Source organism: Amphiura filiformis, unplaced genomic scaffold (genome assembly GCF_039555335.1).
Source record: "Amphiura filiformis unplaced genomic scaffold, Afil_fr2py scaffold_238, whole genome shotgun sequence".
Classification (NCBI taxonomy): Eukaryota; Metazoa; Echinodermata; class Ophiuroidea; order Amphilepidida; family Amphiuridae; genus Amphiura; species Amphiura filiformis.
This window is the reverse complement of record NW_027305702.1, coordinates 39495-57011: the sequence shown is the minus strand read 5'-3', so window position 1 is coordinate 57011 and position 17517 is coordinate 39495. Positions and strand designations below refer to the sequence as shown.

Sequence of the window (17517 nt, the reverse complement as noted above, 5' to 3'; positions counted from 1 at the left end):
TATCATGACAGCTCATGCCGGTATTTAACTTTGTTACTTTTGAAGAGATGATGATTAATAGTAATTCAAAAACTGCCCAAATAAAGTGATCCTTCCTGCATTCTGTTAAATATACTAAAAATTCTATTGAGATAAATATTAAACATGTACATGTAGGCCTAGTTTGTCGCCGTAAAAATTGAGTCTGAAATGCATTATATCCTAATTTGAATATGTCTGCAAATAAAGTTTATAGGCCACCTTATCGGCCTACGCACATAATACCAAGATTCCCCAAAACAAAACGGGACTTTGCAGGAAGTCAGTCATAACACAACAACAACACTAAAAGTATTAACATTAACAATTTTCATTAAAAGCATCTCATTACTCATACTTTCATGTGCTGCTAAAAGTGTTATTTTTTAATGTACACAACTATTTTTTAGGCTTGGGTCTAAATTATTAATTACTAATGCCTAATTATTTCATTTATAAAATATGAGTATTTGTAACGTTATGACACTTTTATTCAAGTTTATTTAAAATATTTTATTCAATAAATACGTATACTAAGTATTTAATAAACTTTGGTTTATATACTGTGTCACAGTATTAATAGCAGAGCCCTACACTGGGAAGTAGAGGTATTCGGAGTCTATGTTCAAATCTACCACTAAATATTACAAAGGTCAAATAGGGCGAGCTAGGGGCAAGAGGCTAACATGCTTAATGGCTTTTACAGAATTCGTGTACTGCCATTAAAGGCGCTCTGGCCTGGTTGGAGGATACTAGTATTATTAAACACACTCTATAGTGTTTTTTGAAAAGATAATAGCAGTGAATAATGTGAGTTTTAAATATATAGGACTTCTGTATGTACAATGTATTTAAATTATTTACTTTATTAAAATACTAGAGTAGTGTTTAATACTAAATAAATACAACAAGTGGCAAAATCAAACATTCGCTTACCAAAAAATCAGCCATCTGTTTAAACATGTTAAACATCTTTTAGTTTTATATTGTTAATATAATTATTCAATATTTATAATATCTAGGTGTAATGACACAATGTGTATACAATTTTCCATAAAACAGTGAAAAATTCTGCTCGTTTTATAAAAGTTGATAGACACAATCCCGGGGACACTGTCAAATAGTATGTTTGATGTCTGGTTCAGGAAATGTGTCAATTTGAACATAAACTATTTCTTATTTGTAAATGTGTTTATCTCGCATGAAAATTGTAGGCCTATACTTCCCTAATGTATAAAAAGGTCCAACCTTAATGCCTTTTTTGCACAACACATCTTTTCGATTTTGTTTGTTTATTTGTTTCTTGTGCAATAAACATATTAAAATAAAATTTAAAACAAATTACGTTAAAAATGAATTTGGAATTCCAGACTTTTTTCCCCAAAAAACGTTTGCCCTCTATAGGGGTTCTGGTGGAATATGCCTGGAATTCCAGATATTTTTTCCAAAACGAATTTGGAATTCCAGACTTTTTTTCAAAAAAATAATTTGCCCTCTATAGGGTTTTGGTGGAAAGTGCCGGGAATTCCATACTTTTTGCGGAGATTGTGTCTGGAATTCCAGATATTTTTTCCAAAACGAATTTGGAATTCCAGACTTTTTTTCAAAAAAATAATTTGCCCTCTATAGGGTTTTGGAGGAATGTGCCGGGAATTCCATACTTTTTGCGGAGATTTGGTCTGAATTCCAGATATTTTTCCAAAAAACCCATTTGCCCTCTATAAGGGGGGGTCTTTTATTATCTGGAATAGCCCAATGGATGAATATAGTTGCATTGGGAAAAGCCGACCATAAAATTATGAAAATCTTGACCTTTTGTATCAATGTATTGAATATTCGATATAGGCGTACATGAGGTATCCCAAAAGACCCCGGCAAAAGACTGCATGTATATCGAGTATCTTCAATACGATTATCAATGATGGTCGACGGCTTTTCAATTCATTCCAGTTACATACACTTAAGTATATACCGTAGCATTATATTAATAAAGTCTGCCTAGTTTACTTCGAGGACTGTTAAAAATGTCAACTGTCAAAATTTTTTTGATCTTCTTCTTCTTAGGACATTCCTCGTATGCAGAATGCAATCTGTGTGTTCTCCGCCGCCCCCCCCCCCCCTCCCCTCAAATGTGCAAAGGTGGGTGACGTGACCGAGCCCTTAACATTAATGCTTTGTTGTCCGAACTAAACCTACTGGGGATTGATCAATATTTTTATAGGATGTAATTAGTTATAAGGAGTATCGTGATATAGCATTCTCTTTTTGTGACATTTTTCAGTTGATATCCATGAAATTTAAAAAAAAAATCTTATTCCCAAAATGTCAGTGGATTCCGATATGCATAATGATTATAATGTGTATTGCACAGCTCCTCAAACATTTTTGATGTAAGCCTAAAATAAGTCTTGTATGAACGTTGACATGGTAATCACAATGGCTATCTTCAGTAGATAGCAGATAGGTATCAGATTACACAATGATTCTGCCTAGCTTTCTTGCTATGCTCAAAATAAATTAATTAGATGGATGGACCCCTTAAATTTGGACGGAAGCTTATTATATAAATCCTTTGCCAAGTTGCTTATAATAAAATAATGTCAAGTATTAAAAAGTAACACAGAAAGCTCAACAGTAACACATAACATTTAATGAATCATTTGACATATTTTTTGTCTCATCAAATCCTTAGAATGAAAACGTTTTTGATTTGATATGACATGTGCACTATAGTGAACAAAATGTTACTTATAATTACCAAATCTTGCTGTATTAAATCTAGGAAATTATTTTTGTGACTTAATAATTTGTTTTGAGATAAAAAAAAAAGTGAAACATTTATCGGTTTTTTAGTTTTTGCCTTTTTTGCCGGCAAAAACTGGCAAGTGGAAAAAGTGGAAAAAAACCGCGGTTATAAAACCACGTTTTTTTCCACCTGCGGCAAAAACCTGCGAACCCTGGTGTAACATAATTCAAATTTGCCAGTATTATTGCAGCCTTGCTAAACGAAAAATCATGAAAAGGGGTCTTTGGTAAAAAAACCCGAAAAAAAACAACAACATTCGTGTTCCCCTTCAGTTATTAATAAAAATTCATGTCCCCCCTGTCTTTGCAGTTTTTGTTTTTCATATTCGCCCTCAAATCCTCCATTCCGGCGTAAATAATGACCCCCCCCCCTTTAAGGTTACGTATTAAAATGTTTTGACAAAATTTGTCCTCAAATTCAGGTTTGTAAAAATTTCAAAAATTATTTTCTGAAAATAAATTCAAATTTTGGTTAATGGCCTGAGCTTTCGATCATCTTTATCAAGACAACATAAAAAATAGAGAAAAGGGCAGGAACTTAGATAAAGGAATATCGTGGGAAAAAAGTTCACAGTGCATCTGAAAGGTACGCGTCTATATTGGATTCTTATTTTAGTAATCGTTTTATTAAAAATAAAATAAATAAATGTAGATATTTCTATAGCGCCTTATGCCGTAAACAGCCTCAAAGCGCTTTACATTTATTCCGCCGTCATTAGAATATGTCGGAACCACGTTTGCAGCCTACAGGTGGCGCAGGGTCCATCAGTACAACGACTGTGACTACCCTAACAGCTTCCCGTTGCACCTGGGTGGGGTGAGGCAAGAGAGGCAAAGCGCCTTGCCCAAGGGCGCAACACGGTGGTGGGACGGGGAATCGAACCCACGCACGTCGAGCAAGCGCTCAGATTATGAGTCCAAGGCCGTAACCACTGAGCCAAAGGGCCAAAAAAGCTGTAAAAAAAGTTGGTCCATATTTTTGTGAGCTCATTCTAAAAAACTTTTTTGGTGAATCCGACACCAAATGCAAAACATTTTCACTCCCCACAAAAACTCTTCGGGGGTCAACCAGGAATCAAATTTAGAAAAAGAGAGTCTCCTTTAATCAAAGGCTAAAATAATACTTATAAAGTGAGTAAATTAATGTAGAATGCTATTAATGAACCTTCTGAACCTTCTGAATGTTTAGTCAGCAGGGCGGTTTTCCGCAAGTCGCTAACTTGTGTGGGTTGCGCGCATTTAATGTGCAATTTGATGTGATTTACTGTTTAAAAAGTTAAATAAATTAAAAAAGAATGAGAGAAAAAAAAATGCTTATAGTCCATTATGCCATCTACCGGGACGTGTTTGGTGAGTAACATAAATTATTATAATTTTGGTCCCTGGATTTTCAGCCCGGACATTTAAAATGATATTGCCCAGCACTAAAATGTTCTTGTCTCATTATTTTCTCGATTTCTCTGCCGTCGGTACAACAACAAGGAGATCCCGGAAAGATTTTCAGGTCTCCTTTTCAGCAATATCCTGTTTTCCAAATTTATAGTTAGTTATGTATAAGAGAAATTAAGACACAGGAAAGTCACAACGCAATTGATTTATCCGTAGAACTACCACCCAGCAGCGAAAATAGCACCGGAGAATAGGAAACGAAAGACGACGGGGTTGTTGAACCCTGCAAATGCTTCGCAATCGACGGCCAAAAGACCTTCGCCGGAACCGGCACATTTCCCCTGCAAAACAGCGTTACCGACTGATCAGTTAGACAAAGAAAGTAGTCTTAGTTGTTCACCTCCAAAAAGAATGAAAGGGAACGCCAAGAATAGCGCTAAAGGTAGGAATTACTTGAGTAACTTTCCATTTTTTCTGTACGTGTGCATGCCATTTTACACTGGGACAAATTTGGTTAAAAATTAGTACAGGGAACTTATACGATGTCCTCATTCACAAACTGATACTATCTGTCCATCGTATAAGACTGTTACCGCACGGCAACCGGTTGAAGGAATATTACACAGTCAAGAATAGGCTCCATCATTTTTTTGTTCTGAACCCTCCCAGTCTCCCAAAAAATCAAAACATCAAAAGCGTTGCACTTATACATTTACTTAAGACTGTCCTTTTTCATATAACGCAGACAAAGTAGGGCCAACTTGCCTAGAAATGGTCAAATTTTGGCAAGAAATATCTCTGTGTAATCCTATGTAAGTCCCATATCACATCGTTATCGGCGATCGAGGTTTTTTTTTTTTTTGAAGTTTGGTTGGTACCCACCAGCGTCATGCATGTGACGTGACACGGCTAAAATAAGCGATCGGGGATCGTTAAAACGTCAACAAATTTCAAAACATAGAAAGCAGTAAACTTATTGGCGAGCGGTCCGAATTTTGAGCCATAAGTTTACGTGGTGAACTAGTTAAAAGTCTAAAATGTATAGGCCTACATCATGGGCTGCATGGCTGTGCAATAATTATGAGTTCCTCTAGTCTACAATGTAGCTCCTAGTCCTGCAAGCAAGACTTCAGTCTTTATCATAAACATAATGACATCTACGGACCTGAAGTCCTGCAGCGGTACATAGGGATCCACTGTACAAATCCAAAGTTCAAGCATCAAGAAATGTACCAAATCATGAAAATTAAGGAAGTTTGCAGAGCAATATTTTGATCACTTTTGCACTAAGTAAATTACTCCCATGAAGATTGCAGGTTTTGCCAACTCAGGGAATGTTGAACTCACCCAAAAGATGAGATCAATGTAGATAATTTTCTCATCTTTGTTACGTGAGTATAGTACATTTTGGATTAAAATCATCCACGCATGCCCAAAAAATTCCAGGTATTGAAAGCGACTGTTATATATGTGCAGTACGCGCGTGTATGTACTGCACACTTTCGCCACAGTCCGCATGCGGAACTGCACCTTCACACGCACTTCGCGTGCGAGGGACTGCACATCCCGACCTGCATTCCCGCATGCGGTGATGCAGGTCGGGATGTGTAGTACCGCATCGGGTACTGCAACATTTCTGGTGCATTTCCGCTGGGGATGTGCAATATTTTCGGTATTTCCGCTAGGGATGTGCAATATTTTCGGTATTTCCGCTAGGGATTTGCAATATTTTTGGTGTATTTCCGCCAGGGGATTTGCAATATTTTTGGTGTATTTCCGCCAGGGGATTTGCAATATTTTTGGTGTATTTCCGCCAGGGAATGTGCAATATTTTTGGTGTTTTTCCGCATGGGGATGTGCAATATTTTTGGTGTTTTTCCGCTTGGTTTACCTAGGGATACTTTTTGTGTCGAACTTTGTAATAATTATAATACATGTAGAAAGGTAATTATTTAGGCCTACTTAGAACTACTTATAGCTATAGCTAGTCGTCTATTTCATTTGTTTCTTAGTTTACGTGAGATGGCTACGTGTTTCGACATGCAGTAAATATATACATTTCATTATGCTAAATTAAATTACTATCCTCCGTAAATTGATTGATAATCGATCCACTTGAGAAATTCTCCGTTGGAACTTTAATAGAAAGTGGTCACAATGTCAAGTTGAATAGTCATCATTAAAGAGGCGTGTGAAATTGATTTTAATAATTGATTTTCAAAATAAAATTAATTTCATACAATAACTATTAGCTAGGTTTTCTATACTATGCCGACCTTTCGGACAAGACTTTCCAAGACTCTCATTTAAATACAAATAATGAAACGGAAAGTAAAACGATAGTAGGCCCAGGCCTAATATTGAATTTGTCTAAAACGAATTACTAAAAAGAGTAAAAACACCTAAGGGCCTGACGTACATTTCACCACGAATATAGGCCTACTAAATTTTTGTCATCCAATTTGTGCATAAAATTAATACCATATAGGCCAACGATCGGTCATATTTAAGGCAAACAATTCATTTATTTTATATTTATATACATTTAGACAATGTTTTATGGTGATCAATATGATCAGATTGATAATTTAGAAAAATAAAGCAGTATTTACACAAGGAACATTTTTAGATTATTCTATTGCAGGATGTACATGTATACCAAGTAAATCGGGTAAAAAAGTTATGGAATATGGAGGAGAGGCCATTAAACTCAAATGAGCTTTCAGCTTGGCCCCACCTCTAAATTGGAAACTAATGTTGTTCAGTGGATAGGGACAAGACGGGATGGACAAGGCACAAGACAATGGGGAAATGAGTTACTGGAGCAATTATAGTGTACTAGGGGAAGGAAGGGGAAGGTGGGTATAATGCTCATGTTTCTCTTCAAATATGGTCATTTTCACAGTAAAGGGTGTAACTTTTGATTTTTAGGGTCAAAATTTCAAACCACTTAAATATGTTTCTGTTTACTGTAATCATGCATAGAAGCAACTTAAATTCCAGTAAAATAGTGTTTCAAGGCTTAAGGCTCATTCTTGTATTATGGGGTCCAATGGTGTCCGGTTATGACCGACACATAATTTGCCCTGAATTTTGAAAACTGTAACAGGTATTTGGCCTATTTGTAATTTTTTATACAAAACAAGTGGGTTATTACTAAAAACTTTCAAAAAAGAAATTGTTAACAGCTATTTTTAATTTTTATTACATGTAAGGTCTCGAAAATCATGGACACCACTTGTGACAAAAAAAGATCATCTACATCTGGTTGCCTGTTAGTTTCATTTATATGTGACCATTGCTTATTTTTTTTTGGTCTTATTGAGTGAATAGGATGTATACTAAAATTGTATTATGAAAGAAATGTTAGCGCCAAAACATCTGTTAACAAAGACAGCGCTTACATAAAGTACATATTTTGGTGTCCGCGTTATGCTTGTGACGTTATGACCGACATGTAAAAATGCAAATGTGCTATATTTTTTGAAAATGGGGTAATTTGTAAACAACAAATACTTCAAATGATATATTATGACATGTTTAAATATATGACTGACAAATGGAAATTGCAAAATAAGTTGAATTAAAGTTAAAGCTGGATATTGTACGACAAACTGGACACCGAGTTATGACCGACACATGAAAATGAATAATATGTCATAATTTTTAAAAATTGGGTATCTGATAAACAATGAATACTTAAAACAACAGTGTGATATGTTTAGATAAATTTGCAGGTCAAACACACAAATACAAAGTATGACATAATTACAGATAGCTTGTTATTGTCAGTCATAACTGGACACCAAATATTTTGGTGTCCAGTTATGCGCGACACCACTGGGCACCTTAAATTCTCTCATGTGCACAAAATTGATGTTATAGAAAGTCATCCACTTATCTATTATGCCACACTTGTGCTGGCCCCACATAAAAATGGCAACTTTTAATCTAAACTGACAGAAATTGTACAAAACAGGCCCAATAGTTAACTTTTGGGTCAATTTTTGACCATGTATTTTGACCAAAATGCAAATATGCTGTTTTGAAGGTTACAGCAACTTCTTATAATGTTATTTTATTTTTACATTATAAAAGCTCCTAAACCACATTTAACTTGCAACTTTTTAGCCATTTTGGCATTTATATTTTTTGTTTAGCAGGGGTTAAAATATGTTTGGTGTCCGGTTATGCGCGACATTTTAGAGTGATTTCTCCACAGTTATGTGCTTCGTACAGATTTCTGGGCAATCATCGCTGAAAATATTTTGCAGATTTTGAAAGAGTATATAATTCCACTCAATTTAAGCTAACTTTTGACATTAATATTCAATTTTGAAAATTTGACTGTATGTCACACCATTGGACCCCATAATACAAGAATGAGCCTTAAACCTTTTGATTTCTGATAAAAAATTTGACATTTCCATAACATTTTGGTTAAAATCTAAGAAAAAATGTATTTTACATAAGCTCAGAAAATTATGACATGAAAGCTGGAATACATGTGAAATCCCATTCCAAAGTAAGTCAACAGATATAAGTTAAATTTTATACCATGTTTTGCTATGTTTGTAATTGCAATTTTGAAAATTTTTAACATCAAGGGTCATTTGCAATGGAAATTTCCCAACCTTAAACATATTTTTTAAGTTTTAATTGGGTTCCTAAAATAATTTAAATGTCTAACTTCATGTACAAATACTACTTGATGAAAGGAACCTCCCAGCCAAGTTTCACAGAAATTGGAGTTATTTTTAGAATTGGCAATTCAAGCGATTTGTGTTTCGGAGGCTTCAGTTAACAACACAGGTGATCATAAAAGTAAAATATTTGGCTAACTACTACAAGTTGACATGAAAAATAGGTAAAAATATCACAATTACCAATTTTCATGCTTTGCTTCTAAGTATTGAATTTCAGTTGTGACAAAAATTAAATTATCACAGCAAGTCATTTTTTTGTTTCGTAGGCTTCATGTTTACAATGGTTAAACATGGCAGAAGTAGTTTTTTTGAAAACAACACTGTTGGGATCATCTAAGCTGTTATTTTCTTGTGTGTATTGAATCAATGATTCTATCGGCAGATATTGCAGATTTATAACATGATAATTTTTTCACCCATTTGTTAAGTATGGTGTTATTTGCATGTGAAGCCTCCGAAACGGGCTTTCTTGGATATCAGTATATTTTTCAAGCATTAACCATAATATCAATTTTTTTAAAAATTTATGACATTCTGCACATATCATGCAACAATTACAATGCAGATATCAATATGGAACATACCAATTTAGATATGCATAGATGATAATTAAGTTTACTGTTGTTTCGGAGGCTTCATTTGTTTCGGAGGCTTCAATTGTTAACGGAAAGTTTGTATTGGGTCCCATTTTCAAACGGTGATATATATCTCCATGATTTAAAAACAAGTGACTTGAGGATCTACTTTGCTACATTTTGATAAATAGATTGGATGAGCTCTTTCATTTATATTTGCCCAAGCTTGCTGAACAGTTTGTTTCGGAGGCTTCAAAAAAGTTAACGGAAAATCGGCTCTTTGAAGTCAAGATTTTATAAAAATTTTAAAAGCTTGCAAATCAACTAATTTTTGTTACCCATTTCAAGTTAAGATATCAACTGTTATGAATCAAGAAGAAGTGAAGAAATAACCAAGAATTATGAACCAAAGCTATACCCACAAAGTTTGTTAACAATTGTTAACGGAAAATGAAGCCTCGAAGCGACAAATATCAAGTCCGGTTCTCAAAAATACAGGGCTGTTCACAATTAAATCTAATGTGGCAGTGTTTACTGAACATATGACCGTACTTTCAGGATAAGAAAATTATCCATGAACTAACTGAAGAAAACACAGGGTTTTACAAAATGTTACTGTTTTTTACAGTTTTTCAAAATGGCAATATTAGGTACATTTAAGCCTGCTAAAACTGAACGCAGTAACTCCGAAGATGATTATGCTACCCAAGGTAGCTGCTAACTAGATGACTTATGTGGCCAAAAATCATGGAATTCTGTGGCTTTATTAGAAAACTACGGATCAAAATGTTAAAAATCCAAAGTTACACCCTTTACCGTGAAAATGACCATATACCATAAATAACAAATTGCTCATGTGTGAAAAACATGAAAGAAAGAAAGAAAGAAAGAAAAAAGAAAGAAAGAAAGAAAAAAAAAGAAAGAAAGAAAGAAGGAAGAAGGAAGGAAGGAAGGAAGGAAGGAAGGAAGGAAGGAAGGAAGGAAGGAAGGAAGGAAGGAAGGAAGGAAGGAAGGAAGGAAGGAAAGAAAGAAAGAAAGAGAAGATAGAGAAAACTCGCTAGCGTCAATCAATGTTCGCAATCCCTTCAAAGGAAACCGTAATCTTCATCCCTTCAAAAGACCCCGTAACCTTTCACATGGAACCCGAAAACTAATTGTGATAATTATTAGGCACAATAGCAAGGGGAATTTGAATGGATCAAACTTGCCGCCAGTAACTGGTTTCTAGATATCAGAGAACTACTAATTTTTTAGGATAAATGTATACATGTATTGAATTGATGAAAAAAAGTAAAAAAAAAAAAAAAAAAAAGAAAAGATAAAAAAAAAAGAAAGACGGAAAAGAGGAAGAATGAATTTATTGTTTATACTTATTTGTACCAATTTGTAGGCCTACTAATTTTCTGAAGTCACATTTCAAATAGTCCCCGGGATCGGGAAGAGAAGTTACTTTTATTTCAAGGCTTGTGCTTCTCTTCAAATAGACCCCAAACAACAAATTTCCCGTGCGTGAAAAACACACCCAACGTACGTAGGCCTAGTCAAGTCAAATGCCTGTAATGTAATGTAATGTAATGTAATGTAAAAAGGTTGTCATCGTGCACTATAAATCCCCGAATTTATTATTATTAATTCATTATTTTACTATAATTATGATTTTTATTTTTTATCTTTATTTATTCATTTTATTTTAATATACCTGTTGGGTGTTGAATTGATGAAAAAAATGAATAAATAAATAAATTACAACAATGAAACTATGCAGAAATTTCGAACAAGACTTTCTTCTTTAAAAATTTCAATAAATGAAACATGTACAACATACTGTAGGCCTACGTATCCGGAACTGTGCATCTCGTCTTGCATTCCCTCATCATGCGGACATGCGAAAAAACATGTATATACATCCCGCATGCGGACCTGCACCAAATATATATTACATTCCCGCACGCGGACATTCACATTAAATGCATGCGGAACTACACCAAAAATTTGACAGTTCCGCACGCGGGCATGCGAAATGATATGTTCATTACCGCATTCGGAACTGCACCAAATATTTTGCAGTTCCGCATGCGGACATGCAACAAAATAGGTATGACAAAAATTTAGTAGGCCTACATTCGTGGTGAAAAATACGTCAGGACCTTAGGTGTTTTAACTTTTTTAGTAATTAGTTTTAGACAATCAATGATAAATCGCATGTAATTAATGTCGCATTTTGTATTTAAAAGAGAGTCTTGGAAAGTCTTGTCCGAAAGGTCGGCCGGCATAGAAACCTAGCTAATAGTTATTGTATGAAATTAATTTGATTGAAATCAATTTCACACGCCTCTTTAATGATGACTATTCAACTTGACATTGTGACCACTTTCTATTAAAGTTCCAACGGAGAATTTCTCAAGTGGATCGATTATCAATCAATTTACGGAGGATAGTAATTTAATTTAGCATAATGAATAATGAAATGTACATATTTACTGCATGTCAAAACACGTAGCCATCTCACGTAAACTAAGAAACAAATTAAATAGACGACTAGCTGTAGCTATAAGTAGATCTAAGTAGGCCTAAATAATTACCTTTTAAACTTATATTATTACAAAGTTCGACACAAAAAGTATATCCCCACGTAAACCAAGCGGAAAAAACACCAAAAATATTGCACATCCCCATGCGGAAAAACACCAAAATATTGCACATCCCCATGCGGAAAAACACCAAAATATTGCACACCCCCTAGCGGAAATGCACCAAAAATGTTGCAGTTCCCCACGCTGAAATACACCAAAAATATTGCACATCCCTAAGCGGAAATGCACCAAAAAATGTTGCAGTTGCCCGCGAAGTACACCAAAAATATTGCACATCCCCATGCGGAAAAACACCAAAAATATTGCACATCCCCTAAGCGGAAATGCACCAAAAATATTGCAGTTCCCCACGGAAATACACCAAAATATTGCACATCCCCATGCGGAAAACACCAAAATATTGCACATCCTGGCGGAAATACACCAAAAATGTTGCAGTTCCCCACGCGGAAATACACCAAAAATATTGCACATCCCCATGCGGGAAAACACCAAAAATATTGCACATCCCCTGGCGGAAATACACCAAAATTATTGCAGTTCCCCAGTCGCGGAAATACACCAAAATATTGCACATCCCCATGCGGGAAAACACCAAAATATTGCACATCCCTGGCGGAAATACACCAAAAATATTGCAGTTCCCCACTGCGCGGAAATACACCAAAATATTGCACATCCCTGGCGGAAATACACCAAAAATGTTGCAGTTCCCCACGCGGAAATACACCAAAAATATTGCATATCCCCATGCCACCATTGCACTTCCCCTGGCGGAAATACACCAAAAATATTGCACATCCCCATGCGGAAAAACACCAAAAATATTGCACATCCCCTAGCGGAAATGCACCAGAAATATTGCAGTACCGCATGCGGTAGTGCACATCCCGACCTGCATTACCGCATGCGGGAATGCAGGTCGGGATGTGCAGTCCCGCATGCGGAAGTGCGTGACGGAAGGTGCAGTTCCGCATGCGGGACTGTAAACGGAAGTGTGCAGTACCGCATGCGGTACTGCACACTTCCGCGTCCCAAAAAATAGTTCAAAATTCTGGTACAATGGGATTAAAATCATCCATGCATGCCCAAACTGTCCTTGAAACAGTTCCTCAGCTACATCCTTGGAGCCCAAAATGAGCCCACATATTGTGATATTTCTTATTTGTGGAACGGATATCAATATAGAGCCCTGTAACTCGGTATACCGAGTTACAGTTACTGGAACTAGTCTAGCTCCTTGACCTTGCACATGCCGAATTTTTGGGATCCTAATTTAGGGGTGGTGCAATAATTATGTGTACCACCGGGGTGGTGAATTATACTTTTATAGGGGGGCAAGCTTTTTTGGCAGGTCGAAAGGGGGGTCAAGCGATTTTTGGCAGGTCGAATGCGGGGGAAAGCGATTTTTGGCACAGATATTTTGGGCACAGTTTCTACAATGTATTCTGTCGGTCGAACATCCGGGCTAACTCTAGTCTCGGGCCCAAACTGCATGTGGCTCACGGTTTGTTGTGAACAACAGAAACCGGCTGTGAAGGAGGCTACATAGCGATGTTGCTGGAGTGGCATTCAATTTCGGAAAAAACAACACTCGACCATGGAATTTCATTTTAAGTTTGTCAGTGTATAAACGGTAAATCAAGTAAGTTTCTTTCACTCTGAAGACTTAGAAACGGTTGTTTGATTCCACTGACTATTTGCGATCGAAATTTACATAACACCAATGACAGAAATCATCAACAAAAATCGAATCAGGGACTTGTTTTCACTCGAACATCATCAACCGGAAGTGACGTGACATGGACCGACAGAATATACGCCCTAAAAAGGTGTAGGAAAACGTTAGGAACACGTTCAAATACAAAATTTACTGCTTGCTGCGCTCGCAAATATAAGACAATTTAAGGTTTTAATTTCGGGTTCCGTAGATTGGGGTGAATAGGGACGCAGGGGTGAATAGGGACAAACATGAGAAAAGTTTTTGAAATCTCGTTTTTTCACATTTGGTTAACACTTTTTTATTTTATTTCCACATATTGAAAGATCAATCAAATAGTGTTCAGAAAATGGTTCAGCAGATGTTCAAGAATAAATTTAGGATACAGGGTGTCCAAAATATTATCTAAAAAAAGTTCTAAAAAATGGGGAGGTCAAAACTTTCCTGCTCCCACGGCCACTATTTTAGAAAATGAGCTGGAAATTCACCAGGACCTAGCCTGTTACATGTAGGTCTTAAAACTTTCTCTAAAAGATGATTTATTAATTCTGACAGGAATTTTTATAACAATTTTTTTAATATTTTTCAGGTAAAAGTCACCTAATACGGGGTGAATAGGGACACCCTTGCCACAACCACCCTTACCCCACCACACCCTACACTACCACCCTACCCTGCTCCACCCTTACCCCACTACCCTCATGAACCTACCCCACCACCTTAACCCTACCACCACCACCCTTAAATCACTATACCACACCCTGACCCCACTAGCCTCATTAAACCTACCATCCGTACCGCCCTACCCCACTACCACACCACCCTACCCAGGCTACCACCCTCATCCACCCCTAATACTATCATACCACTGCCAGAACTCACTACCCCACACCCTACCCCAACACTCCACCATCCTACCCCACCCATCTACCCCACCACCCTATCCACTACATCTACCACCATGATACCTTTTCTTATACCCCACCACCCTGATCCCACTAACCCAACACCCTACCTTACCCACCTACTTCCATACCACCCAGAACCCTACCCCAGCCATCCTTACCCCACCACACCCTACCCCCTCCTCTTCTTGTACTGACGAGCCTGATCAACATTGTCAAGAAATCAGATTTTAATCAGTTATGATGGTATGAATTACCTTGACATGTTTCTATTGTTTTTTAAAACTCACTTGGTGTCCCTTTTCCCTCCACGTGGGGGTAAAAATGCAAGTACACTCCTTCAAAGTTGTACTTTCCTTATCAAAACCAGTGCTGTCCCTATTGACCCCGAAGTCGGGGGTCAATAGGGACACCAACATTTTATTAAAAAAATATATACCCCCACATATATTCAATTTTTTATAATGGTGGATTAAAGGCATCATGGGTGGACATAATATGCCCTCAAAAGTTTGGCTCATGGATGGGGCTACAGGAAAAAAACTACAATCTAGAGAGTGCCAAAACTGTCCCTATTCACCCCAATCTACGGTTCTCAAAAATCTTGCATGTGTAAGGGGGGCAAAGATTTTTTGGCACATCGAAAGGGGGGGCAAAGGTTTTTGGCACGTCGAAAGGGGGGCAAAGATTTGGGGGGGGGCAAGTGATTTTTGGCAGACCATTTTGAGAATTCACCACCCTGGGGGTAGGGGCCTACACATTTATTGCACCACCCCTTACAAACCTTAACTTAACTTGAACTACCAGTACGGTACACTACATGTAGATACATATTGCGAGCATAGCGAGCAGAAAAATTGCATATTTAAGCGTTTCCGTACTGTTTTCCTTTTTAGCGCATTTTTTTAAAGGTGCCCCACATACCCATGAATCAATTTGTGGCAAAAATCGCTTGATAATTATTGCACAGCCCCTTAAATAATTCTTAAGAGCAAGTCTTCCTTTTTTATGTACCGGTACCGGTACCCAACTGTGATACAAAAAAAATTAATTTACTTCGAAAAAATTATATACACCACTGAAGTATGTGAATGTAGCAAGAGAAAGTAATGAAAGCAAATTTTGCTAACCATAAAAAACTGCTTAATTCCAACACTGCTCACATGTGGCCACGCGTTTTGAACTCGCCACCCAAAAATGGTGGTGTTGTTACGCTTTTCCAAATCGAGACTCGTTCAAATTGTTATATCTCTGCTTAAACAAAATGTATTGAAGTGTGTTTGGTGTCATTTTGTAGCTATATAAGTGCCCTAACGGACCTCCAAAGGAGAATTGTTTATCAGCTAAGATAGTGGAGTTAGAGTTGTTTGAGTTCAGAATGACCGAGGTGGTGGATGAGGCGGTGGCTGATTAGGCGGTGGCGGTATGTGCAAAGTCTATGGGAAATAAAGATTTTGTGTGTGTGCGTTGAATCAACTGATCATATCTTTGCATCCATATGGGCTACAGACATGGTTAAGAGCTCTTTTGAAAGATTATTAATTCTGCTAATTGTTTTTAATCATTTTTAACTCTTTATGATTGGTTTAGTCTATAAAATGCAAACTGCTGTGTACAAAACTACCCGTTTTCATATTAAACACTGTAGTAAGCAATGCGGATGTCTTCAAAATCTAAAAGTTGCTGTAAATTTTTAATTACTTATCCTATCACAGTCAAAGTTTACATTTTCTGAGAGGAAATTTGATGAGGAATCTAAATATGGACTTACTTTTTTTGTATGGGTTAGGGGTAAAATGTTTCAGTTCAAAATATGTTGAATTGTAAAAAAAATTGAACATATTTTGGGACACCCTGTATTCCAAGATTACCAAACAGCTGTGATTTTTTTTCTTCCAGAGTCAGTAGGCTCCCCCTAACCTCTAACCAAATCAATGTTGCTTACTTTCAGTTTATAACTGCAAGTTAGTAATAAGCAATGCATTAAATGACCCATTTTTTATTTGGATTTTTTTTATTCCACCCTGTATAACTTCAAGGTCACCCTGTACAGTGAGTTGAAATGTGTATATTTAAATTGCTGTTGCCTTCAGCTTTCCAAAAATGTATACTTTTGCTTGTTTAGGGTTGATAGTTGTGGAGATATTCTAGACTCAGTACACCGGTCGATCTTACCGTTTCCGATGTTGATTAAGATACTTCTTGCATCGATCCCGAGATGCGGAAAAAACCAATAGTCATTTTGTCCCACATAAATGAATAAATAACAAAAACCCCGATCCCCGGTGGACTCACCCAAAAGGTGACGTCACACCATATGATCGCCCTTATCCTCCTTGGTCTCCGACTGACACAGACGTGCCTATCGATTGTTCATAGCACTGTGTATCAATTTCTCGACCAAAGGCGAGATATCGGTTGTAGTTTCACACCTTAGGTAAAACCAAACCGGTATTGTTCGGCTGAGGATAGTTTTGACGGCATTTTCTGACGAAAAAGTGACAAAAACGATCCAAAACTTAGCTACATATCGTGCCTCCGTTTGTAGACGGGACACACGAGCAATTCAAAATGGCCGCTCGTTGACGCCATTCATTTTGTTTCCCACGTAAACAACCATTGCAGCCTGTAAGTTACAATAGATGTTTGTACATACACATTGTATTTCATGTACGGTAGGTTATTGTTGCTATGTTAGGGTGATTACTCTATCGTTATGTCTTCATTACCGTCCAATAAAGACGAAAGTTAATCAGATATTCATACGGTGGGGATTGGTAGGGACCCGTCTGACATTTTAGTAAT

The 17517-nt window shown here is 36.7% G+C and overlaps 1 protein-coding gene across 1 annotated transcript in view; it reads left to right on the top strand.

The window, feature by feature from the left end:
- Positions 1–4283: 4283 nt before the first annotated feature.
- LOC140145371 (ubiquitin carboxyl-terminal hydrolase 19-like) overlaps positions 4284–17517 on the top strand; it is a 51118-nt gene continuing 37884 nt past the window's right edge. Inside the window, exon 1 of the mRNA XM_072167121.1 lies at positions 4284–4654. Coding sequence (XP_072023222.1) covers positions 4624–4654 — 31 coding nt within the window. The 5' untranslated portion in view covers positions 4284–4623. The remainder of the gene's footprint in view (positions 4655–17517) is intronic.